The sequence below is a fragment of the Trichoplax adhaerens genome, genomic scaffold (assembly GCF_000150275.1).
Source record: "Trichoplax adhaerens TRIADscaffold_11 genomic scaffold, whole genome shotgun sequence".
Classification (NCBI taxonomy): domain Eukaryota; kingdom Metazoa; phylum Placozoa; class Uniplacotomia; order Trichoplacea; family Trichoplacidae; genus Trichoplax; species Trichoplax adhaerens.
Window position 1 is genome coordinate 356,340 of NW_002060953.1, and position 26,213 is coordinate 382,552.

General features: G+C 34.4%; 4 protein-coding genes across 4 annotated transcripts; 2 read left to right on the forward strand and 2 right to left on the reverse strand.

The window, feature by feature from the left end:
- Positions 1-2,839: 2,839 nt before the first annotated feature.
- On the reverse strand, positions 2,840-4,232 carry TRIADDRAFT_59443 (uncharacterized protein; the record flags this gene model as incomplete). The annotated part of the gene is made up of 2 exons (XM_002115543.1): positions 2,840-3,202; positions 3,639-4,232. 2 exons carry the CDS (start codon positions 4,230-4,232, stop codon positions 2,840-2,842), a joined length of 957 nt encoding a protein of 318 aa, XP_002115579.1.
- A 1,950-nt stretch (positions 4,233-6,182) lies between these two features.
- Positions 6,183-8,121, forward strand: TRIADDRAFT_59444 (uncharacterized protein; the record flags this gene model as incomplete). The annotated part of the gene is made up of 2 exons (XM_002115440.1): positions 6,183-7,273; positions 8,055-8,121. The coding sequence occupies 2 exons, from the start codon at positions 6,183-6,185 to the stop codon at positions 8,119-8,121; spliced, it is 1,158 nt and encodes a 385-aa protein (XP_002115476.1).
- A 6,545-nt stretch (positions 8,122-14,666) lies between these two features.
- TRIADDRAFT_10828 (uncharacterized protein) lies at positions 14,667-18,149 on the forward strand (the record flags this gene model as incomplete). Its single annotated transcript, XM_002115441.1, has 19 exons — positions 14,667-14,736; positions 14,808-14,895; positions 14,960-15,059; positions 15,157-15,195; positions 15,289-15,397; positions 15,473-15,585; positions 15,701-15,760; positions 15,943-15,990; positions 16,126-16,194; positions 16,263-16,320; positions 16,471-16,520; positions 16,614-16,670; positions 16,793-16,872; positions 16,969-17,092; positions 17,169-17,228; positions 17,300-17,383; positions 17,468-17,615; positions 17,724-17,968; positions 18,081-18,149. Coding segments are annotated over 19 exons (1,671 nt in total), but the record flags the coding sequence as incomplete, so codon positions are not given.
- A 937-nt stretch (positions 18,150-19,086) lies between these two features.
- On the reverse strand, positions 19,087-22,198 carry TRIADDRAFT_50723 (uncharacterized protein; the record flags this gene model as incomplete). Its single annotated transcript, XM_002115544.1, has 17 exons — positions 19,087-19,126; positions 19,214-19,287; positions 19,385-19,439; positions 19,518-19,588; positions 19,687-19,750; positions 19,836-19,878; positions 19,923-19,941; positions 20,139-20,237; positions 20,416-20,465; positions 20,554-20,598; positions 20,696-20,777; positions 20,860-20,930; positions 21,016-21,076; positions 21,213-21,257; positions 21,390-21,469; positions 21,577-21,661; positions 22,115-22,198. 17 exons carry the CDS (start codon positions 22,196-22,198, stop codon positions 19,087-19,089), a joined length of 1,068 nt encoding a protein of 355 aa, XP_002115580.1.
- Between the last annotated feature and the right edge of the window lie 4,015 nt (positions 22,199-26,213).

The following is a 26,213-nucleotide window of genomic DNA, read 5'->3' on the forward strand; positions in this document are numbered from 1 at the left end:
ATATTTCTTTGCGCTCGCGCGGCGTATATATTCGATTTTTAGTGTTATATTTTTTATTTCCTTTTATTATCTTTTTGTTATTATTTTTCGCGTGGGTCCAGGTCTTCTCTATCTAGCCATGACTTGAAGAAATGAATAAATTATTGTAATAAAGAATGGCGAGATACCTTTTGTCTTCTACCAATTTGACTTAATAACTACATTGCACAGTTGTAGAGTATGCTTTCCTCTCTAATGCTATATGCTTATATACAGCAGAGTTGCAGATCTACTGATATGTATTAACTGTTTTAGCCTAATATTCTCTATTTGATAAACCAGCAATGCTAAAAGAAGAGAAATAATGTAGCCAATCTCCAGTTGAACTCAAGTCTATATCAGGGCTTTAGTTTAACAGCGGGCTGCAAGGCATAACTAGGGCAATTGCAAGTTATAAGTTTAATTTTTGTAAGGATTAATTAACCCAATACACTGTAGTTTAAAATTTCAGACCATATCTTAATTTCACGCTTCTGAGCTACTATATAGTATTATTAACCTTTAACAATGAGTCAAAAGCAATCTTTCATATCAGTTTAATATTGCTATGTTTGAATGTTATCATATAGTATTATCTCCATAAGGTATTGCATAGTATATATCTTGCTGCCGTAGGATATTGGTATACTGATATAATGATATAAATTTATCATTTGTAGAACATGTTACATGGGGCATATTTATCGTTATAGTAAGTAACAACCGTTGCTATATACGCGTAAAGCCCTGATATTTAGAAATGAAGTGAGATCTGTTCTACAGGATTCAAGAGTTAAGTTGTATTACCCATTATGGTCTAACTCTTAACAAATATAAAAAATGAAATGAAACGATGTTATTGTAAGAATAAATCGAGTACACCATAGTTTGTATACTTGGGATCTTCCAACTAGATAGAGATAGAAGTTAAATGTGGTAAATGACTTCAAGTTTTGCTTTCAACTTGGAACGAACATTAATGTCTTCCACGAAATGAATCAAAAATACTAAAAAAATAAAAAGTCATTTAGCAAACCTTAAGTTAAATCTTTATTACTGCTTTCGATTAGCGGCTCTATACAAGTATTACAAATTGCCGCCAATTAATTAATTATTGGCATGATAAGTTTGATTTTTGTAAGATTCACTAATACACCTTACTGTAACTTCAAATTTGATGAAACTCTTTCTTCCTCATTTCTAAGCTACCACATAATTGTAAGAGGCAGAAATAGCCATTTTATTCGCTTAAACATAAGTAGATCTTGACCATTTATTCCAATTTTACGTAAAACTAATCGATCCCTCGCTCGTACATTTGTATACTATACTTGTACCTTCTACTTTACATGATATTGAGCGATATCATGGGTTGCGTTATTAAAATCGATCAATGTAATTCAGGAGTATTCATTATGCTATAACTGATTGTGATATATCTCTATATGTAGTTGTTACGATGCGTAAGCTCGTCCTAATTATAACTTTAAAAGGATACTTTTATATTATGTGCACCGGGAGTTTCTGACGAGACTATAAAAGGCTGGTGCCTGAAGATTCCTTTTTAGTTCGTTAGTCGGTTAGATAGTCAACTAGTTTTTCAATTGATATTTAATTGTAAAGTCTATAATCTTGGGTGCCAAGATTCCTTCAGTAATAAATGATAGTAAATCTCTGACTATCTCGTCTACATCATCTGTGACGCTATAATTATACCATAGTATTCGGTCGTTGGAACTGAATTATTTGGTGATATAGCTAATCTCGCCTCTTTAAGTAGTAAGTGGCGTACTCCGCAGGATTGGCGTGTGTAGACTACTTTGTCACTAGTGGTGTGTGACAGTAGTCTATTGATAGATACTAAAAAAGCGTAGTGTCATCGCCATATTAAAGTATCTGTCTATAAGCTGCATATAGTGTGCAATGTGTATTTCAACACACAGCTATGATTGGATAGATAGCTTATACTATAGCATTTGCATACTATAACTAGTTCGATAAAATTATGTGCATGCATAATATCATTATCATCCAAGAATAAATCAAAAATATCATGATTTTCATATGGAAGGCCTTAGATTGACGTTAAAGTTGGTAAAACTAACTATTGCCGACCTACCTTTCAAACGTACGGCCAGAAAAAATGCCCTGCCAATACCAGTACTATAATCTGTTCAATATGTTTACAGCATATCTATATATGTATTATTTTCTTATTTGGAAATTCAATGTTGAGGCATGTTTATTATTGTAATAATGATGTGTAGTAGTACACTGTTGTAAATTCGATCCCTTGCTCAATAAAAATTACACTTTGCGTACTTTACATTATCAATATGTCTATCATTGCCAAGGAAAAGTCAGTGCTGGTACAAGTTGTACTACAGTATATGCCTTACTAAAGTTTAAAAACCCTAATCCCACCATACAATCTCTATCCTTACTAACAAATAGAATCACACTCAGATTACGCTACCAGAATGAACGCAGTTTCTAAAATCATTCCATTTCTTTATTTGCAAACGCACATATGCTGTAAAATGAAATAGGTTGTTGCACATTGATAAGCGTAGAATGTTTATAATTTACAATGACAGACTTTGATAAATATTAATCTCTTTTGCAGCGATATGCAATAATGTTGTAATGTAATATGAAATTTTCTCTCCAATATACTTTCTAATGATATAAAACTGCATTATTAAACAAACCATTTACAATACATAAAGTAGGATTTATTTCGGTATAATATAAAACAACAACATCCGACATAGATCATAGCAATGTGGTATGTACGAGATTATTAAGAGCAATCATTGAACTAGCTACAATGCTGTTCCTTGCTTCCTTCTGATTGTAATTCCATCGTATCCTTGGATTCTATTTCGATATAATTCCTACCGTTTAGAATATCTTCCTGGAAAGCATCATCAGTAGACAACAATAATTGAGCAATTGGTACTAATTCTTTATCAACGGAGTGTTTACTCAAAGACGAATATCTATACATGATTGTATCCAAAGAGCAGCTTAGTATTGCAGCATTTTCGGCAATAACTTGATGAGAATAACCCATTTTCTTTATTAAATAATCACATTTTCGTTGAAGAGAATTTTGACTGTGTCCTAAAATGGATGGATTGAGGTCGAATATCATTCTACTTTGCTTTTCCGTAAATTTGAGCTGAATTAATGAATGAAGTTGATTAGATAGAACTTCATGACCATGTTGCAGATAGGCAGGATTGGATACCCATATCCGGCGTATTAAGTCTATATCAATTCCTAAACTTTGATAATATCCTACTGTCTTGGCTAAACGATTTGTAGTCATTGCAATGCTTTTGGATATAACATGATGAAACCTATCTAGCATTGGATAGTCTAAGCCAATGGTTCAACCAATTTGCAATATTAGCTATAGCAACGTAAGTTAATAGTAGTATTGAAGGATGATTCGATATTATATCTTGAATGCTAGCTTTATCAGATTGATATAAACTAATCACGTCAATGACTTTTTTCAATTGTGAAATAGGTAACAATAAAATAGAAGTATGATGGGTGATTATATTATTGATATCCAAAGGGCTTAGACCGTTATCCTTCAATAACTTCACCGTATGACGGAGATTTTGAGCGCCAACCAGAATTAATCGTGGACGCTTTATGATAATATCCCATGCTTTAAATTTATTAAAATCGCGAGACTGTAAAAAGCTTAGTAGATTTTGGGCATCTGATTCTTGATACGTCAGAAGGAAAGAATGCTCGGAGAGTAGCTTACTCAATTTGCTTTCAGTTAAGCCTAAACTTTTAAGAAATACTAATCGAATCTTTAAAATATCTTCGTTCATGTTTAGAATTCGTGGTCTATAAATGATCATTTGACAAATAGAACTCTTTTCTATACCTGCTTTCAATAATATCCTTATTTTGGGTTCAATGACGTCTAGCGACCAAATAATTCTATTGCGAAAAGTTTTATTTACTTTGCCGAGGTCGACACCTAACGATTGTAAATAGATTCTGCTTTGATCATCTAATGATGCATTTTTACCGGAGAAATAGGTACGTCGTACTAAGACTATTGGATAGCATTGGGTGCATCGACTTCCAAGTAACTGCCCACAATGAGTATACATCGTTTTCTTAAACAGGTATCCAGTCATACGTGTAAAATTGGCTTGAAATAACGAGCCTATGATCAGCATTGTGCCAGGAAAGTTTGCCTTCAACGATTACGTGTCAATTTCTACGTATTCTTGCTATCATCCCTACTACCAGCTGATTTTATCCTACAATCTTGCAAAGTTCATTTAACACAATATTATGCATTTTTTTTTTCAATTGAAGGAGAATGAAGTCATTGTGCATGACTACAGCAGTATCCTAGGGGGGAAATAAGCAAAGGGAATCAAAGGTTACCTGATTCTATCCAGTCTGCAATCAACTTGCGACCATCATGGACATGAGCCAAACCACAAATCGGCACACTAAATGATCTCGTACCCACGTCGTCTACGTTCCAAGATGGAAGATGGCGTCAGTAGATGGCTAATACTAGTCTATCTTGTACAGCTACGATACTAACAATATTATCCTATACTAGAATAGTTATTCTGTATATCAAATTAGCCTATGCCACTTGGATCAGCTATGCAATACAGCCAACGATGATTTATTTCAACACTTTGTGGAAGGATTTTCTACTGCAGCATGCTTCTGAGCTCGCTGTGGCTGCTTCGTAGGATAGTGTATGAAAGGGTAGTCTACTCCTCTACAGGACTATATCGTGTAATACAGACTGACAAGATGGAAGGACATGGAGCTGATCAAGCCGAGTCTAGTTTTTCACGCCCTACCAGTTAGCCTACTGTAGCCAGTGATGGAAAGTAGTGTATGGGACCTACAAGTAGCAACAGGATGTGGAAAGGCAGTATGCTGCATTCAGCTGCGGCAGTCCAGCAGAGGTGCAAGCTAGCAGCTGCAAGTTCCAGCTTTCCAGCTCGAGAAATCGATCCAATTGGCAATAGTGGCGATAGTACAGTATTATTCAATCGATGAGGATCAACATGCAACATTGAAAAGGGGAGAATACTAGCGAATTGATTGCTATACTACGCTACCAGTGGTAGACGGTTTTATTTTCTGGATAGGTGTGTGCTGCAATGATATTGAGCGCATCCATTTTCAACGTGGAAGCTTAGCGACAGAGATCAAGAAAGAAAGCAACATTCAAGGAGCCTACAAGCAATCTAGAGGTATCACCAGGGACAAACGTTAGTCAACGCATTGGAAGTGATTTGTAATTGAAAGCCTAGCGACAGAGATCAAGAAAGAAAGCAACATTCTAGGAGCCTACAAGCAATCTAGAGGTATCACCAGGGACAAACGTTAGTCAACGCATTGGAAGTGATTTGTAATTGAAGCCATCGATCATCAGACAGAGATCGAGAAAGAAAGCAACATTCAAGGAGCCTACAAGCAATCTAGAGGTATCACCAGGGACAAACGTTAGTCAACGCATTGGAACTGATTTGTAATTGAAGCCATCGATCATCAGACAGAGATCAAGAAAGAAAGCAACACCCAAGGAGCCTACAAGCAATCTAGAGGTATCAGCAGGGACAAACGTTAGTCAACGCATTGGAAGTGATTTGTAATTGAAGCCATCGATCATCAGACAGAGATCAAGAAAGAAAGCAACACCCAAGGAGCCTACAAGCAATCTAGAGGTATCACCAGGGACAAACGTTAGTCAACGCATTGGAAGTGATTTGTAATTGAAGCCATCGATCATCAGACAGAGATCGAGAAAGAAAGCAACATTCAAGGAGCCTACAAGCAATCTAGAGGTATCACCAGGGACAAACGTTAGTCAACGCATTGGAAGTGATTTGTAATTGAAGCCATCGATCATCAGACAGAGATCAAGAAAGAAAGCAACATTCAAGGAGCCTACAAGCAATCTAGAGGTATCACCAGGGACAAACGTTAGTCAACGCATTGGAAGTGATTTATAATTGAAGCCATCGATCATCAGACAGAGATCAAGAAAGAAAGCAACACCCAAGGAGCCTACAAGCAATCTAGAGGTATCACCAGGGACAAACGTTAGTCAACGCATTGGAAGTGATTTATAATTGAAGCCATCGATCATCATGTGGCAGCTTGCAAGATCGATCATGACGATCGGCCGGTCATTAAGACATCATCAATGCAATTATGTATGGCTAGCAAAACGAAGCCACTTCTTTAAAAAGTTGAAAAAAATCACCCCTACAACTCAATATTTATACTCATTAGGTGCTGATGTGGAGAAATTGCTATTACAAAATGCTCCTATAACCAAGAGAAAGGTAGATATAGTTCAAGATCATGTTGCATTCTTGCAAAATTTAGGCATCAGTGAAGACTCGTTAAGTATCGTTATAACCAAAGGCCATCGTTTTATATTAGCAGCAAGGCCTGAATTGCAACAACGTATCGAGTTTTTCACCGATTTAGGCATGACAAAAGACGATGTGGTCGGAATGATTGTTACCTTTCCTAAATTAATGACGATGCATACAGTACGCGAGATACTACCTCGTATTGATTACTTGCGATCAATCATCTCAACCGATAAAGCGATAGCTACCATCATTCAGAGCAATCCGACATCTTTAAATTATTCCCCATTGAAATTGCAAGAGCGAATTGATATTTTCCGAAATGGCTTTTTGAAATTCGATGTTCAAGATATTGAAAAGATTATTATCGATTGTCCACGATTATTATCCATCAAGAGCAGTTCTTCGACACGTTCCTTACTTTGGTTGAAAAACAATTATTTTAGTCAAGATCAAATACAACAAATAATCCTAAAATATCCTTGCTTCGTAACCCTCGACTTGGCCAAAATTGATGCCATTTGGAAATGGATGAATAAGACTGGTTTAATCTTTACTAACAAGAAGAATGATAATCCTCATCGTAAACAGTCAAGATCACTTATTCAACAGTTACAGGAAAAACTGAAATCACCTTATGAAGTTAGAGATATTGTCGAATATCCGAATGTATTTGGTGAACCCCTAGAAAAACTTCGAAATCGAATTCGATATGTAACCTCATTACAGATTCTTGATGAGAAACTTATTCCATTTGAAGATTTAGTCAAATTTGATGATCGAGCATTTGCAGAGACAATAGCGGAATCGAACTACAAAAGTTATCAGCGATTTGTGGCTAGACAGTCAGCATCTCCTTGGTAATTGAGGTCTTTTACCGCTATGATTTTGCATCCTATGCCAACCCAAACTACCAGACTATAATCTACTTTTTGAAAAATTTATTCTATTTATTACAGCGCTTTCCAAATTAGTATACATGTCATATGAATATGGTAAATAACTCAAAAGCTATCAACTATAATGTACAGGCGATTTATTAATGCCATGATATCTGACATCTCTCTTGAAATCATTTCTGATTTCGATTCTACGCGTACAGACATTACAATACTTTTAGGATGGTGAATTACAGACTTAACTTAATACCAAATACATGATTTATCCTTGCAAGTTTCTGGTAACGTCATGACTTTACTAAGCAAGTTTCCTATAGCTCTACATCTCTATCCTCTATTGCTCATTATTCTACAAGCTATCCCACAAGTGATCCTATTTGCTAATACTTGTTGGATACATACAGGCAGAATTATAACGTATACACGTATTTTAAAAATGAATTGAAATATCCATTTTCTCTCTATGAAGTTCTTATTACACTTAAGAGTCTGCACTCATTAATACATGAAATAATTATGAAATGATATACAATTCCAATATTGATGGCAACTGGATCAGCTGATCTTTGTTACAAGAAATAAAACCGATTTAGCGTAAGATATCTTCAGAAATATGATAAACTATGATTAGGTTAAGTCATCCACTCATAGGTATGAAGAAAGTAACCGTGTCGCAAATGATGTGATGTACTATTTTCACTATATCTTAAACTAATAACGTTTGTACACTACTTATATATAGGGTATGGGTACATATGGGCAGTTTTTTGTCTTTAGAGCAAAAGTTGATCATGTCATTCAGTTTATAAATATCTTTTCAATAAACGATTTATTTTATTATTGAATGCATCGTAACAACATTGCTATTCAATTACAAATTAGGTAGCGTCTGTACAGTATAGCATATACGAGTAGGAAATATTGAAATAAGGTTGATTGCTATTTATAACTCTGTATTTCTTCACGCAGATCGCATGCATTGTAGCACTGCATGTGATATATTTGCAATGCAATCAAACTATTTCTACTCAATACATACGTGCATACTATTAATAGCAGCAAGTATGGTAGCGTTAATGCTTCTACATTAGTCAATGCTGTGTAGCTTGGACTTTTTCACCTACAAACGATTGCTGTCTATTTTTAACTGGTAATTCATTTTTTTCCGGTGGATGTCAAAGTTTTGACCGTCCGTTCGTTAGTACCAATGACGATTTGTAAATTGATTATGATGTCTAAAGTGAATATCGACAGTCTACTTGCAAGTTTTTATGCCATCTTACAGTCTAAGCCTGGCTAGCTCGTGTTCTGTCAGAATTAGTTGTATGTTCGTCAATGATGAGCAATCGCAAACGGTGGAAAAGCTCTCCCATTTTTAGGAATAGATATGCGTAGTAAGTCGAATCCTACAGTATGACGTCATACTATATTATGCTTACTAGGCAAAAAAATGAGCTTTGCTGTAACTAGTTTGCAAGATTTATACCTGTACAGTTTGAGCCAAGTCGAGTTAGCTATTGGCAATCAGCAGTGCAAGCAAAGCAGACTATTTTGTATCCACGATATAAGTACATACTCGTAATATTGCATATTTACTGGGGACGATGATGAGTAATCGCCAAATGGTAGAAAATGCTTTTAGGTTTTTCGAGGCAGATACCATACTATAAATAGACATGTGTAGTTTGTAAAGTATGATGCAATATTGCGTTTACTCCTGTTTTCAGCCCACTCTTTTACTACCATTGACGTCGATGTTGCAAACTTGGACGCTTCTTTATAATTCTAATCTGAGCTAAGCTAAGCTAGTTAGTGGCAAGGACAACTATATCTATGTCGATGTTACAAACTCGTACGCTTCTTTATAATTCTAATCAGAGCTAAGCTAAGCTAGTTAGTGGCAAGGACAACTATCTGATGTCGATGTTGCAAACTCGTGCGCTTCTTTATAATTCTAATCAGAGCTAAGCTAAGCAAGTTAGTGGCGAGGACAACTATATCGATGTCGATGTTGCAAACTTGTAGCCTTCTTTATAATTCTAATCTGAGCTAAGCTAAGCTAGTTAGTGGCAAGGACAACTATATCTATGTCGATGTTACAAACTCGTACGCTTCTTTATAATTCTAATATGAGCTAAGGTAAGCTAGTTAGTGGCAAGGACAACTATATCGATGTCGATGTTGCAAACTTGTAGCCTTCTTTATAAGTCTAATCTGAGCTAAGCTAAGCTAGTTAGTGGCAAGGACAACTATCTATGTCGATGTTACAAACTCGTACGCTTCTTTATAAGTCTAATCTGAGCTAAGCTAAGCTAGTTAGTGGCAAGGACAACTATCTATGTCGATGTTACAAACTCGTACGCTTCTTTATAATTCTAATCAGAGCTAAGCTAAGCTAGTTAGTGGCAAGGACAACTATATCGATGTCGATGTTGCAAACTTGTAGCCTTCTTTATAATTCTAATATGAGCTAAGCTAGTTAGTGGCAAGGACAACTATATCTATGTCGATGTTGCAAACTTGTAGCCTTCTTTATAATTCTAAGCTAAGCTAGTTAGTGGCAAGGACAACTATATCTATGTCGATGTTGCAAACTTGTAGCCTTCTTTATAATTCTAATCTGAGCTAAGCTAAGCTAGTTAGTGGCAAGGACAACTATATCTATGTCGATGTTGCAAACTTGTAGCCTTCTTTATAATTCTAATCTGAGCTAAGCTAAGCTAGTTAGTGGCAAGGACAACTATATCGATGTCGATGTTGCAGACTTGTAGCCTTCTTTATAAGTCTAATCTGAGCTAAGCTAAGCTAGTTAGTGGCAAGGACAACTATCTATGTCGATGTTACAAACTCGTGCGCTTCTTTATAATTCTAATCAGAGCTAAGCTAGTTAGTGGCAAGGACAACTATATCGATATCGATATTGCAGACTTGTAGCCTTCTTTATAATTCTAATCTGAGCTAAGCTAAGCTAGTTAGTGGCAAGGACAACTATATCTATGTCGATGTTGCAGACTTGTAGCCTTCTTTATAATTCTAATCAGAGCTAAGCTAAGCTAGTTAGTGGCAAGGACAACTATATCTATGTCGATGTTGCAAACTTGTAGCCTTCTTTATAATTCTAATCTGAGCTAAGCTAGTTAGTGGCAAGGACAACTATATCTATGTCGATGTTGCAAACTTGTAGCCTTCTTTATAATTCTAATCTGAGCTAAGCTAAGCTAGTTAGTGGCAAGGACAACTAAGCCGATGTTGCAAACTTGTAGCCTTCTTTATAATTCTAATCTGAGCTAAGCTAAGCTAGTTAGTGGCAAGGACAACTAAGCCGATGTTGCAAACTTGTAGCCTTCTTTATAATTCTAACCTGAGCTAAGCTAGGCTAGTTGGTGGCAAAGACAGCTATATCTATGTAACAAAGCTGACTATATCTTATTCTACTGCTACAACTCACAATAAAGTTAGACAAAATCAATTTGAGATCAAATTCCGCTCACTAATAGTTTACAAAGATTGAAGGTTGGTGTAAACTAGTGTAAAATAAGCTAGAACAATTTTTCTAGTCAATCAATGTCTTCCTTCTCTACTCGCAGGCTCGATGTTCTACATCAACCTTGGTTTGATAATTTCCCCTGGTACAGTAGGTCAACTCCTACATAGATCATCCATCTAAACTTAGCCATGATTCACCTTGACTGCAAGCAGTGATAGCATAGTACAACATGGACTCATACTCTCTCTTTGAAGAGATTTAATTTCAAGCTTAGCTACGCGTTGCCATCGAGATTTGGCAATCGATGAGACCTTTGCCTTGCCAGTTCACTTTATACTGGCGCACTCTACTACCCCAAACAGGACTATAGCGTTAAGAAGATATCGCATTCAGTAGCGCTCGATTATAGAGTTTACTGCATGTTGTAACAATTCTGTAAAGTGTATCAATAACAATAATGCTTCGTCAGCAATCTCCCTCAGGCTACCCAACCACATATAAACGCTAGTATCGTTCTGAGTCAGACTCCTATCAGCCATTTTACTTCAGGAAGAACCTCCATCAGATTGGCAATAGCTCACTGTCCAAGAGAAATAAGCATGGCTTCAGGAGAGAATCCAAGCAAGAATCATGACCACCGTGATAGCCATAAGGTAGGACAAGATGATACAGAAGAACTTTCCTTCTTTCTCAGTTTATAGCCAATGCTAAAAGGTAGTCCAATCGAGGCAAGAGTTCTATATGGATGTGATGAAGATGCGAGGCCGATGGTCAATCAAGCAATGTTGCTAATGTGTAGTTGGTCGACTTGTATTTTCTACATTAGACAGTCTATTAGATCTATTATACATTCATGGAGTCTGGGTATTAAATTATTGCTGGATAGGAATCCTTTCAAATGGATTAGATACGCATTTTACTATAGGATAGATGCTCTAAAGTAAACCATAAATAGACCGAAAACAACATCTAGAAATAGTGACACAAATAAATCAATTTCTATTTGCGAGAAGCAACTTGCAAGCGATGGATTACTACCCTATCTGGGCCTGCAGCAATGACAACATTCACGTGTATATAGAGGCTGCAATAGGCTATTTAGCGTCCTTTCCCAAGCATCAGATACTATCTTCGATTCTATCATTATAACAAATGCCTTTTCTTGCTTTTAAGACCTACAGTATATACAAGGTATACAGTATTTAATAACACGGTCAGAAGTAAACAGATATGCCAGGCAATACTCTGTTTGATGAACAAAGTTGATAGAAGCCCTACTGCATTTAGCAATGCCGACCAGAATAATAGTATCAATCTTAAATGTCAGAAGCAAACAGATATGCCAGACAATAACCTATTTCATGAACAAAGTTGATAATGCCCCTGGTCGGCATTTAGCAATGCCGACCGAAGGATAATATCAATCTTAAATGACTACCTTACCACAAGTAAAATAGCGCAACTTATATTGAAATTGCAATATCAATACTGCTCTTAGTTGCTTTACTTATTTTTATACTTCAAAATGACATTAAATACCTAATTTAAAATATCCACTTTGGTAGAAGATGAATATGGAGGAAAAATAGTTGTTTTATCTTGATGGTTCCATTTGAATTAATAATTACTGATATGTTTGAATTCAATTTGTAATGGACAGTAAGCTAACTACAGTATTATCACTAATTATAAAATATACTTACAGGTCTTTGAAGAATATTGGCCAAAAGAAGCCGTAAAGAAAGGAATCAAGAAAGGAGATTTAGTAAAAGTAAAACACGATTGTCAATACAAACTAGCAATTACCAGTGTGTTATAGCATCAGAATTCTATGCAATCATACTAATTAAACTTTCAATATGCATTTATATCGTGCTAGGGCCCTATTAGGATCAATCTTAAAAATTACAAGGAAGCTTTCGTGCAAAGAGAGGTAGAAATGATCATCGTTAGAATAAATTATTCCCCCATTGAATTTGTTGTTAACATGCTGGATGTTGCTCCTTCATAGAGTGCGCTAAATATTATTCAGACATTCAGTAAAACTGTTGTATTGCACGTGGTATAGTGTAAACTGCGATATAGCATTACAGTAGAATACACTAATTTGATATTCTATTATAACAGATATAGGACAACCTATCTGTTTCTCTACCGACATATCAATATTGTAGGCTACTGTCATGGTCGTATAATTGTTGTTATTGCTAATACGTATATTAATGGATGCACTGCCATTGCAGAAGTAAAGTACTACCGTACGGTACTTGATCCATTCCACTATTAATACTCGTATAGCACTTGTAAAGATAAATTTGGTAAATAACGTCTATAAAATGATATCAAGTTATAAAATACTATCAGACGATATACCAAATTAATGGAAGTACTTTGTAATCTCCTTCATTTGTAATTATTCTTGAATTTCTCCTTAACCAATAATGTAAAGTCTGTAATTTTAACCATGATCAACAATATCGGCCTTCCAATTTTAGGGAGAAAAAGACATATTCATTGATGGATTTGCTGCCAGAAATAGGGCTTTAGAAGGTGACATTGTGGTAGTACAAATTAATCCTAAATCTGAATGGAAGGTAAAAACTACATCATTGTATCAATTATGAATTTAGTTTGCTCATGCTATTTTAAAACGGATTGATGAGGATATTTGAAGCAGAAGAAATGGGTCGCCTTTTCAATGTCTTCAATCTTTTTTAACAGACAGTTGACAACTTTGAATTTCCGATAAGCGATGTTGAATATTTAAGCCAGCCTATGGAAGATGACCATGATGCTTCTGCGTTATCTGCTCAATTGCAAAATAAATTAGCTCTAGTTAAGAATGACTCTGAACCAACTATCAAAAATGATCAACCATTGCAAATGACTGGCAAAGTACGCATAAATGAATCAAATTGTTATCTCAAGACAAAGAATAGCACTAAATGGATAAAAGCTTAACTTATTATTTGTACATTATACTGATCCATGACTAGTAATATGAATACTTTCTAGCATTATCGTAACCCTTGATAAATAATGATTTAGGTGATATACATCAAAGAAAAAAAGCGTTCACGGAAAACCTGTGGCCTTCTACGGAAAGAAAAAAAGGTAAATTGCAATTATGACTGGCCATATTTAGTTATGCAGTAATTCTGCACTACTTCATTATTATGATCGGTATCTAACTTTAAATTCCTAACTAAATCAATTGCTAGTTATGTGCTAAATGATTGTCACAAAGTAGCTCTATGAACTATTCCCAAACCAATTCACTTTGGAAGGCTTTCCAACTAACTTAGGAAATTTACAGTATGGAAAACGAACTTATTCCTTGACTTCAGGGAATAGTCCAACTAATGCTAGTGGTTAATTGCTTTTATTTTACTAGTCTTAATAGTCCTAAATGATACTACTGTACGCTATATAACTCACAGGGAATTCAGCTTATTAATTAGCTGGTTCTTCTTATATAGTGCATGATCAGATCCCTAGTGCAAAAACATCTTTCATAGATTATTTAATTTATATACTTCAGTATAGGAAATATATTGCAATATTTGGTATAACAAAATAATAATCAAATGTTGCAAGGTAAACTTATTAGGTTATTATTTAGCACTTCATTAATTAGCACATAAACTTCGCAGTTCAGTAATTAGTATCAAACAACAATTGCCGCTTTACATATATTAGAGTAATCGTAATCGATTAACAACTACCATTTGTTATCTGGCTCCGATCAGCACATCAATCTATAACGAAGTATTGTTTTTCTTTATAATAAAAGTATTTTATCAAATATATGGAGCGAGCTCCGTAATAATGATGTAATCACAACTTTTTCTCCTACAGCCTAACGGACACGCTCTATTTATACCACGCGACCATCGCATACCGCGTATTAGAGTGCCCTTAACTCAATGCCCAAAAGGTAAATCTAGACAGATACGACATGATAACTTATTATTACTGCTATAATCAACCTTATTATCGATGATTTAGATTTTCAGAAGTCATCAGAGGAACCCTATCCAGATTTATTTTTTGTGGAAATTGTTGAATGGAAAGCAACAACTCATTTTGCTTTGGGGTACAACCTATCTGTATTACTATCTTATTAAATATCCATCATTAATGTTGAACCATTGTTACAGAAAAGTGCTAAGACGATTTGGGCGAGAAGGTGAAATAGACTCTGAAACGCAGGCTATCCTAGCAGAATATCAAGTAGATACATCTCCATTTTCGGATCAAGTAAGCAATTAAGAATTTACCGTATTGTCTATTCGACATCGCTGTTACACCATCAAGCTATGTCTAATTATAGTCACTGCTTATTCTATCTCTCTAGATTTTAAAAGATTTGCCCTCTGATTGGCAAATATCGAAGGTATATAGATTTCCTACAGTCGATAAGTGAAAGCTTACTTTGCTTTGATCAATCCGAAACTGATATTACTGTTGTCATAAATCTTGCATTTAGAAACAATTAAAATGCCGCAAGGACTTACGCTCATCATGTATATTCACCATTGATCCAGCAACAGCTAAAGATCTTGATGATGCTCTATCATGCGAGCCGTTAGAGAATGGTATTATATACGTAGTTTATGATTATTATATTATACAGTACAGAAAGTAATCACTATGTTTTTGACAATGTGTAGGTAACTTTGAAGTGGGCGTGCATATTGCTGATGTCAGTTACTTTGTTCGAGAAAATACCCCAGTTGATACGTTAGCAAGCAAAAGAACACTGACGTTTTACTTAGTTCAAAAGGTTACTTCTTATACTACTATGAGTATATACTCATTTTAAATTTTGAACATACTGATTTAAAGCAGGTAAACATTAGTCTAATGCTTTTTTTTACAATCTACATTTTATGTTTTAGGCCATAACTATGCTACCTCCAGCACTATGTGAAAATTACTGCAGTCTTAATCCGGGCGAAGTAAATATATTCGTCTATCATTTCATTTTGGCATAATTCAATACTTGGATTGACCCAACGTTTAACATTGATTTTTCTAAATATAGATAGATTCCTAATAATAGAATAATTAGCTTAAAGTAAATCGGCACGTTACTATACACAATATTAATGATAATATGTGTTTGTTTCTTGCTCTAAAGGACCGTTTAACATTTTCCGTAGTTTGGGAATTAACGCCGAACGGAAAGGTACTTACAAAACTTTATAGTTATGAGAATTACGCAAGTCAAACTGTAGCATCTACTTTTGCTATACTATCGATATTACACTGCATTTTTGAAGCTAAAAATCTCATCAAAATTTTCATCAACTGTGGTGTATAGATAGTAAAGGAATGGTTTGGGAAGTCAGTTATACATTCATGTTGTAAAATGAACTACGACCACGCACAGGTAGAAATTTTAAATTAGATTGTTAGACATTTCTATTTACGCCTCATATTATTCTTCGCTATTCTAAGAGTGTTCTGGATAATCCATCAAAAACCTGGACATCACAAGACTTTCCTCAAATATATGGTGAAATTGCTTATTCTATCAGATTTTACTTCATTATACATCAAGTGTAGTGATGTCTTGATTCTATATCATAGCCTCTGTAACGAGCGACGAGTAAAACTAATAAGTATAAGTAAGCATTAAAAGTATTTCCTCATTTTCAATAATTAGGTGACCATACAGTATCAAAAATTGTCAGTGTCATATTAAATCTAAACAAGGTAAACTAAAAACAAAAGTATTATTTCTTTCACTATACACTCAAAGTTTCTTGCTACTATTTCACAAGCTAATCTGTAAGTCCTCTTTTGAAGATTGCTCAAGAATTACTGAAAGGAAGGTTATCATCCGGAGCCATAGAATTGAACCAGGTATTTCATAATTCCGATAAAAACTAAAGTGATATTATAAATTGAATGGATGTCTTCTACATCTTGGTCTATTACGAGGCCTTCAATAGTAATGTAAACCCTAACAAACGTATGTAATTTAGCCAAAACAATGGTTCTCGCTTGACAGCGATTCTGGCTATCCAACGAGCTGTAAAACATATGAAATGAAAGAAAGTAATGGGTATTGAATACTTTCTAATATGATCAGTATTAGTTGAAAAACTTTTATCAATATTTGACGACTTTATAAAATGTTGCTATGTAAATGTTCTTTCAGATTGGTAAAAGAATTTATGCTTTTAGCTAACATCTCAGTAGCTAAAAAAATCCTTACAGGTTTTACTAGCACAGCTTTCCTCCGTCGACAGCCATCGCCATGCGCTCAAATGATATCGAAAGTGGTTAGTAAGATACCCTACAAAATCGAAACAACGATATTAAAATTTAATCTAAATTTTATATGTACTATTTTTGCAGACTAATTACTGCAAGAACTTTGATATTCACTGTGATGGCGACAACTATCGTAGTCTTCAGGTTAAATATTTGGAAATTTTTATTGACTTAAAACCGTTACTGATGTCAATAATTGTAAAATTATAATGCAGGCTTCTTTATTAGCGATCGGAACGAACGATAAAGACGGTATTCACACTCAGGCTGTGAGTCATATATTCTTAAGGGCTATGACGGTAAGCCTATACTACGGTACATGAGGAAATATATCGTACACTAAATAAATGACTTTAACACTTTCAAATTCGTATGATTTACAGAGAGCGGAATATTTCTGTAGTGGAACATTTGAATCTCATGATAGCTTCAAGCATTATTGTCTAAATATTCCGTTATATACACATTTTACGTCACCAATTCGACGTTACCCAGATATTATCGTCCATCGACAATTATTTAACTTATTAGGTAAACTTCTACTACTATGTTAATTTAAATAAAGCGGTGAATAAACTTTTAGTATTCAAATTCCACCTCACTAGATAATGCTATAATGATATAATCACTACCTTTTAGAAGGGAAATCACAAGATAATTCTATGATCACGAATACAGCAAAACTAGAATCTATAGCAAAAGTTTGCAACGAACGAAAGCTAGCTCAGTTTAATGTTGGCAAAAAGAGCTCCGAATTGTTTTTCTCCTTTTTTGTCAGAAGTTGCGAACCTCTACATGAAGATGCAATAGCTATATCTTTATTAGATAGTTCTTTTGATGTTTTATTAGTTAAATATGGCTTAGTTAAAAGAGTTTATTGCAACGTAAGTAAAAGTGATTCGATTTTGATATTTGTAAATGTTCATTGATTAAATCATATTTAGGATTGCTGCTATTTGTAAATGACCTAACTTAGGTATCATTTCATGCTTTCAGAACGTTCACCTGGAAAGCTGGAAGCTGACTCGAGTACGTAAAAAAGCTAAACTAATTCTATATTGGAAAACAACATCAACTAGCAAAGGATTTCCGCAGGTTTCAACCGTATTATTCAAAATAAATAATGCACAAGCATTTCCTTCAGTCTTAACAAAACTTGACCGTCTATTACATTTCAGGAAATTTCTCTATTCTCGAAATTAAACGTTATCGTTGAAAGTGATCGTCAACAAACACTCGGATTCATGGTAACACACGTTTATTCATTTGAGTAGTAACTGCTGAGCGAATAATTATATCACTAGTAACGTTACTCCTGATGTATTTCCCCCTTTGCATTTAGGTCCATTTACAGCATCCTAAAGTTACTGCGTAAGCATAAAACAAAATCGAACATTCATATATTTAAATGAAAGCAGATATGAAATAAATAAACTCCAACTCAACAACATTGGCTTATCAAGGACGTATTGCATACATTCTACAACAAGATTAAATAGTAATCCTATGAATACGTAATTCCGGATTTATCCTACAATCGGTCTCGTTGCAGTCACACCAGCATAAACATTTCTTGTAAATCATTTCATCCAAACGTTATATTTCCAAAATGTTGTTATGTTTATTTAGTTTAATAACATTACATTTTATTGCAATGAAATAAACTATAGGTGACTAATGTACAAATAAAAATAGCTATCTATGATCCATACGATAAGAACTTCCCGATGAAGTTGATAATTTTATTGCCACTTCTGCATCTCGTTTTAATGTCTGTCTTCTCATTCGGTGTACTAATTAAAAAAGTCTATTAAACTTCTTATCGATTTCTTCGGACTTCAACACCCAACTGTAATTCGACAGCCGATCTTACGCGGTCCTATTTAGCAAGAGAAATATCACATAGAGTAAAGCCAAATTTACAATAATAAGTATTATCCACTTTCCAATATTTTCTAGAATTTTAATACTTGACTCCTAAATATCAGTATCGTAATAGCGCTCAAACCTGTATTACATTCATTTCTTCATTCGTAAGCGTCCTTCAATAGCAAAGAAAAAATAAGTATTCTACAAGTAGTTGAAAGATTCGATATTTCTTCAAAATACAGAAATTAATCGTACTGTACCTATCCATAGATCGATATGTTAATCTATAGCAATGACTTTGTCGTCCGGTCTTAGCATCAGTATAATCATCAACCTACAATACGATTGAAAACAGCTCTGGTTATTTCATACGACTAAAAAATTGATGAAGTTTTAGTGTTAATTTTAACAAAATAGCTTCCATTACTCACTAATGAAACTTGTTCTACCAAATCACCTCCGACGCTTCTCACTACGTCACAGAAACTGAATAAAATTACATCAAATTAAACTTTACAATTAATACACCATTAGTTGCATTACGTATGACAGAATATGACATACTTATTTAAAGAAAATGCTGGTGATAGCCAAAACGAAATATCATTGTATAGAGGTGGATGTATGCTAAAAGGCTACAATAAGAAAAATAACAGTGTTAATCCAGCAAGTTATTGTTAAATCGATCTCGAGTTGAATCAATTAGAACAGGGCTAACATCACGCTATCTGACCTTAAACTTGACATTGCTAATGACATCATCCACTTTAAACTGCGATAAAAAACGCTCGTCTTTGCTACGATAAGTCAGCAATAATACGTCATGAAATATATAATCACCCAAAATCAAAACATAAGTAAAAATTAGCATTATAGCAGTACCTCCAAAATAATCTGATATCTGGAATATCAAATAGAATCATTGCTATCCTTTCGATTCCAATTCCAAATGCCCAACCTATCCATTACGAGCAAATTTATAATATCGCTAATCATAGTACGGTAGAAATTAATTGTATAATATCATGACGAATACTTTAAAATATTAATGAATAACGTTAAGCAGAAGTCAAGTACCAATTTTGTTAGAAGCTCCTATAAATAAGTAAGTAAACACGTAGTAAATTAGTCTATATCAATGAAATCATATAATACTGCTTTATATCCTATCTTGCCTCCTTTTACTAAAGTGTTGTGGCTCATTATGCCGCAGCCTAAAACTTCCAACCAATCGCCTTGAAATTTAATTTCCATCTCCCATGATGGATGTGTGAATGGAAAATACTGAAAGATTTTATACAATAAATATTTCTATTAAGAACGATATACTGTAAGATATAATAATATCAAAAATTCGTTAATTTCTGAAACCCTTTACCAAATGGTTAGATTACAGTAGCGAAGGCATACAACCACAACAATAAAACATGTATTATATATGGTAGCAAAGCAATAATCTTACCGCATCAACAAATCTAGTTTCTATATTACCAAACAGGTTATTCATAATTCCTGTGTAATAAATAGATACTTTGACTTAGCAGGCAAACAGCTATATGCCTTAAAATTGAAAATTATGCTTAAGTGCCGGCAGTCATACCCATTAAAATTTCTTTTAAATCATTCTCTACAAATTTTACAGCTTCTATAAATCCAATAATATAAGTCTCAGTTTAATAACAAAATACACCATAATTTTAAAGCAAAGATAATGCTTAGAAAAGTAACAACTCTATACGCACCCAAGCTATGCACAGCCTGTTTCTCTTCAGTTTCTTGCATGGAATTATCGAAAATGTCTAGATTTTTATCTTTAGTAAAAATCTAAGTATACGAATAGTTAATAAAAGGCACATTATCGAATGATATACAAGCGTGCATTTAGGAATACTTGTACGATACTTACATCTTGTTTATCAAATAATCGAACTCCTTCCATTTGATGAAACACAGGGTAATGTTTTGCATCAATCTCATCTGCAGGTATAATAAGTTATTAGCCAGTGACACTAACTTCAACTTATTAATTAATATTCATAATCCTACAGTATTAATAGCTGACCTCTCCTATAGCAATCTCCAGTACACAAGAAAGCGTCTAATCCGGCACGTACAAGATCACGCTATTAAACCATTGTTTAAAACGTTACGGAAGGGCACAAATTTTATTTCTAAGCATTCTAAAACCTATCCTAAATATGATGCTATCGCACAGATTTCCTATCCAGTCACATCTTGCGTGACGTATTATAAACCTACCTCATGAGCGGAAGTATGAGCTCGAAGCAAATAGTCTGAATTAATCTAGAAATGATTCAAAATTGCAGGAAGACTGTTTAACATTTTATGCACGATTTTATAGATTGTACAAAAATCGTGTAATAGCAAAATCTAACACACAGTCAACAGGATTGTATGATGTAAAACCAATCTTACATAATAATTGTCATTCTTAGCTCGTGAAACATGATCCTGAGGCACGCTTAAACTATCGAAATTTTGTTCAACAGAGACCACTGAAAGAAAAAATTATACAATCGACAATGTAATACTTAATCGATAGTCTATGATGGAGCAAAAAGTAACCATATCAACTTAGGTTATTCATATTTGATCAACTTACCTGGACTTAAGTTATCAATACATGTAAATAAAGGAGACCCAGTTCTTTTTCTGTATATTGCATGAACATATTGCTCGATATGATCCTAAATAATAAAGAAAGGAACTGTCGCAGTTACTTAATAAGTCCATGACGAGCAAATATTTTTTTACCACAGTACAGTCTTCTTTCGTAGTTAGTTACATTAGAATAATATGACTAAGCTATGCAATAATTTATCTGTAGAAGGTTAGTTTTCCTTATGTATTAACTGAAGCAGATGAGATTCAGTGATAAAACTAAAATCATAAGACTAACTATCTATTCGTAAAAAAATTTAATTATGAAAGGCTAGGTTGCCGTCCATATATTTACTGAAGTAAGACTTAATGATTGATAGACAGTAAATTAAATTCTATACACTATCGATTAATCCAATGTGGAAGAAAAATGAATGCTTTAACTAACTAACTAAGGTTACTAGTTAAAAAAGGTTCCGCTAGTTTGAAAATTCTTTCTTAATGTTTTACTAATTTTGATAAGTAGCCTTATTAATAACCTTGATTGCTTTTAATGGATGATAACGTTGGCAATGCAAATTCGCTCCAACTTTGGCTGAGATGGTTGGAGTTATGTTTGTCATATCACTTTGAAGAAAGGACCGGTCGCAAATAGTGATGGATGGCTTTGCTGTAACGGTTTAAAGAATTTTTTCAGCACGTAAATAGGAAGATTGATATTAGAGGAAAATAACGTTATAGTAAAGAACTATACGTGAGTCTATGACCAAAACCTATCTATACATTACTCAAAGTAGCAATAATTTATGGCATCAATTCCCTAATTCATTTACTTTAAATAGTTGAATAGAATTAAGCGTGAAATGTACGGGGCAGTATTAGGAGAAATTATGTAACTAGTACTACGCCGATTGTATAGTCAATTACCATAGGTATAAAATGTTTCAATTTCCTGATGGATTACATGAATCGTATTCACATTAACTGTATAGCATTTTCCCATTATTGCAAGCAATTATATTCACAGTTGCAAAAACTACTAGTCACAATAACTTTACTACATTATAAGATCGCCGTGCTTTCCCCTGTACTGGCAAACTCTGCTACAATCGATCTTGTTTTATCAATCTAATTTATACCTTCCGTCGTTAACCAGTGGCATCGTATCGATTTAATTCTTGAGCTAACCAATCTAGCAGAAATACCAATACGAAATGTGGCAATCATCTAAACGAAAATAATTATCGAAAATTATTATGTAATAACATTACAAATTATTTTTATTAAAATTTCACGTTGTATTGATTAATGAATCCTAAGGTTGTAATGCACTACATTGATGTTAAAGGAAGAAACCTGTAGCAACTAGTTTATGTAATCCTGAAATTATTTGTATTAATGGATGATTAGCCTTTAAGTTACTTTCTTCATAATGAAGAAACCACCGTTGTGATTGATTTTTTATAATGTACACGCTTAAATTATAAATTATTCCTTATCGTGAGGTAGTGCAGCACCATCCAGTGTATCAAAGTAATGAGTAACTCCCGATTGATCTAAAAATGGATGATGCGGGAAGGAAGGGGTATGGCTCAACGAAGCTAGCTAACTAGTCTGCAAAGCACATACAGAATATTGTCAGCATAATCACTCCATGCTAGACAATGCTAACGCAGCCTATGCATGCATTTTACAGCTACTCTAATTTGCAATTCCTACTTCATTTTTAAACCTATCCTTTCTGAATTTGCATACAGTATATCCACGGTATCTCTGTTGAGCTCTACTCTAGTAGCAACTTGAAAATTCCGTCGGGTGGTGTAAGTAGCAGTAATTTATTGGCAGTAAGCATGGGTGATCGTTGCATTGCTACGTTTAGCCATCACAATTTTCTACTACTTGTACCACCCATTGGTGAGCCTTGTTGCAAATACAACAACTCGAACTAGTCTGCTAGTCGTGGTGAAAAGGAAAGATTGACAGAGAACTATAGACGCAAATGACACAAGAGTAACCAGCCATTAATTAGCCTTACAAGCTTAACTCACTGCCTAACATGAACAAATCTTGTAGACATCTTCCATATCTTGCAGTTATGAAGTACTCAAGTTTCATCAGCCAATAACATCGCATGAGCTACTTCATGGATCAGCTTCTTATCGAGGGGGTAGAATTTAAATTGAACAAGGAATGATACACATAACTGCACTACAGTCACGAATGATGCAATACACTTCAAAGAGAGCAGCTAAACTAGCTGCCATTACTAATAAAATCTTCTAAAGGTATTCCATATTCTCCATTTCAAAGATCTTGCATCTGCCAGCTGCATCAAGCCTAGCAGACATTGCAAAGCGATCTCGAAAGCTTGGAATATGGTGATTAATTCAATCTAAAAAGTCATCTATCAATGCATAATGGACAAGAGCAGTTCTTTCTTACCTTCTTAATAGAATCCAATAGTCCCAATGAGCTCCAGTAAGGAATTCGAGGCAGCTAGGAGAGAAATATGGAGAAACTAATTCGCAAAATTTGCTCTTAGCTAGAGATGAGCAGACCTAGTCTCCACCGAGTAGTCGTACTAGAAATGATCTCTGCCTTAATTAACTCTGTAGTCTTATTACTATGCTATTGTATGCAACACTTACCTACCATACAGGATAACTGGAGACTTTGGCGCGTGAGTGTGCGCAATAGAGTACTGCGGTAGACAGCTGTGTGCGAAATAATGTGTCACCTCGTAACCACCTCACGAACAGTAGCAGACAGCCAAAGAAGATAAAAACGAGATCGAAAGGCGACATATCATTTTGCACAACACTCTGCTACTAGTAGAAAGCAACACCTGGTGGAAATGGATGCCTAGCTCTCTTCCTAGAAATCCATGGCAATAATGGCATAGCGCAATGATTGTAAAATATATCCAGTAATCTCTAACAAGAATAGAATAATCTCAGCTTTAGAATGCTGCACTACCAGTATGTTGACAAATATTACTTGGGTTAAACGGTCTCTGCTTCGAGATCATTCTTGGATGGCTGGATGGGGCTGAGGTCAAGATGATCTTCAGCCATTGCTTATAAGAATTCTTTTGCAATCAAGGAGTTTTAAGTTTACTTTTAGCCAGTAAAAATAGTGCAAGTACACTGTTTCATCAGGCCAGCCATCATCTATAATTACTTTACTAGCATAGCCGTCTATTCTAGGTCACATAGTGCTATTACTTCATATTCCTGTCATGATGATTTGAAAGGCTAACACGATCATGGATGAAATCGCTACACTGTTCATTTCACTTATAAATAGTAATATAGACGTATTCTATCGTATAATTAATTAACGAATTGAAGCCACAATGGCGGTATAACAGACTTCAGATATAAACAATGCAATCATAAATAGCAGCTATGCAGCTGCATTAATCATGCAAACAGTATTTGCTTTGAATGCTATAAAATGTCCAGATCAAAAATGGGAAAATTGCAATATATACCCATTTGCATGTTGTGTTTTGCTCCGTATTACTATCGTGATGATTTTAAAATAATTTCATCTAACGCAGACTTCATGAACGATGTATTCATGATTAGCAGCTGCATCAATCGTGCAAACAGTATTTGCTTTGTAAGTTATAAAATGTCCAGATCAAAAATGGGAAAATTGCAATATATACCCATTTGCATGTTGTGTTTTGCTTCGTATTACTATCGTGATGATTTCAAAATAATTTCATCTATCGCAGACTTCATGAACGATGTATTCATGATTAGCAGCTGCATCAATCGTGCAAACAGTATTTGCTTTGTAAGTTATAAAATGTCCAGATCAAAAATGCGAAAATTGCAATATTTGCCCATTTGCATGTTGTATTTTGCTTCGTATTACTATCGTGATGATTTTAAAATAATTTCATCTATCACAGACTTCATGGACAATGTATTCATGAGCAGCAGCTGTATCAATCATGTAAATTGTACTTATATTATAAATTAGGATTAAACTCCGTGAGGTCAAACAAGATAAAATTGCAAAAATAATTTATCTTTCATCCTAACCACTGCGATATTATGCCAACCTAAGTAGCGCTTTCTACCTGAAACTACCATTCAAGCAGATCCATTTTTATACTGATCTAGCATGGAACCATGATTGAATCATTTAATAGCTGTTAAAATGATGTGAAAGGATTTTTAAATATAGTTCTTGCATCAAGTAGAAATGGTCAAAAAGGAATGATGTCAATGATCATGATGTGGCTCTTATACTGAATAATATCAATATGAAACCATTGATGTTATACACGTGGAGTAGTGTATTTTTGCATTATCGATGGTAGACTAAATCAGATCATTTTCACCAATGCCAACGTGGAAATGAATCCTAACCTGATACAGTAGACTAAATCAGATCCTTTTCACCAATGCCAACGTGGAGTGGAAATGAATACTAACCTGATACAGTATATCAATCTTCACCAGAATCATCCAATGTGATTGATTGACAATTTTGCTAGCTACTGATGACAGTGCCAAAGTCCATTAAACAATCATCAATAATATACAGATTAGCAAGAAAAAATTTTATTCTATTATATTTCAAATTGAATTAAAAGATCCAAAGAATAAAAGGAGAAGCAAA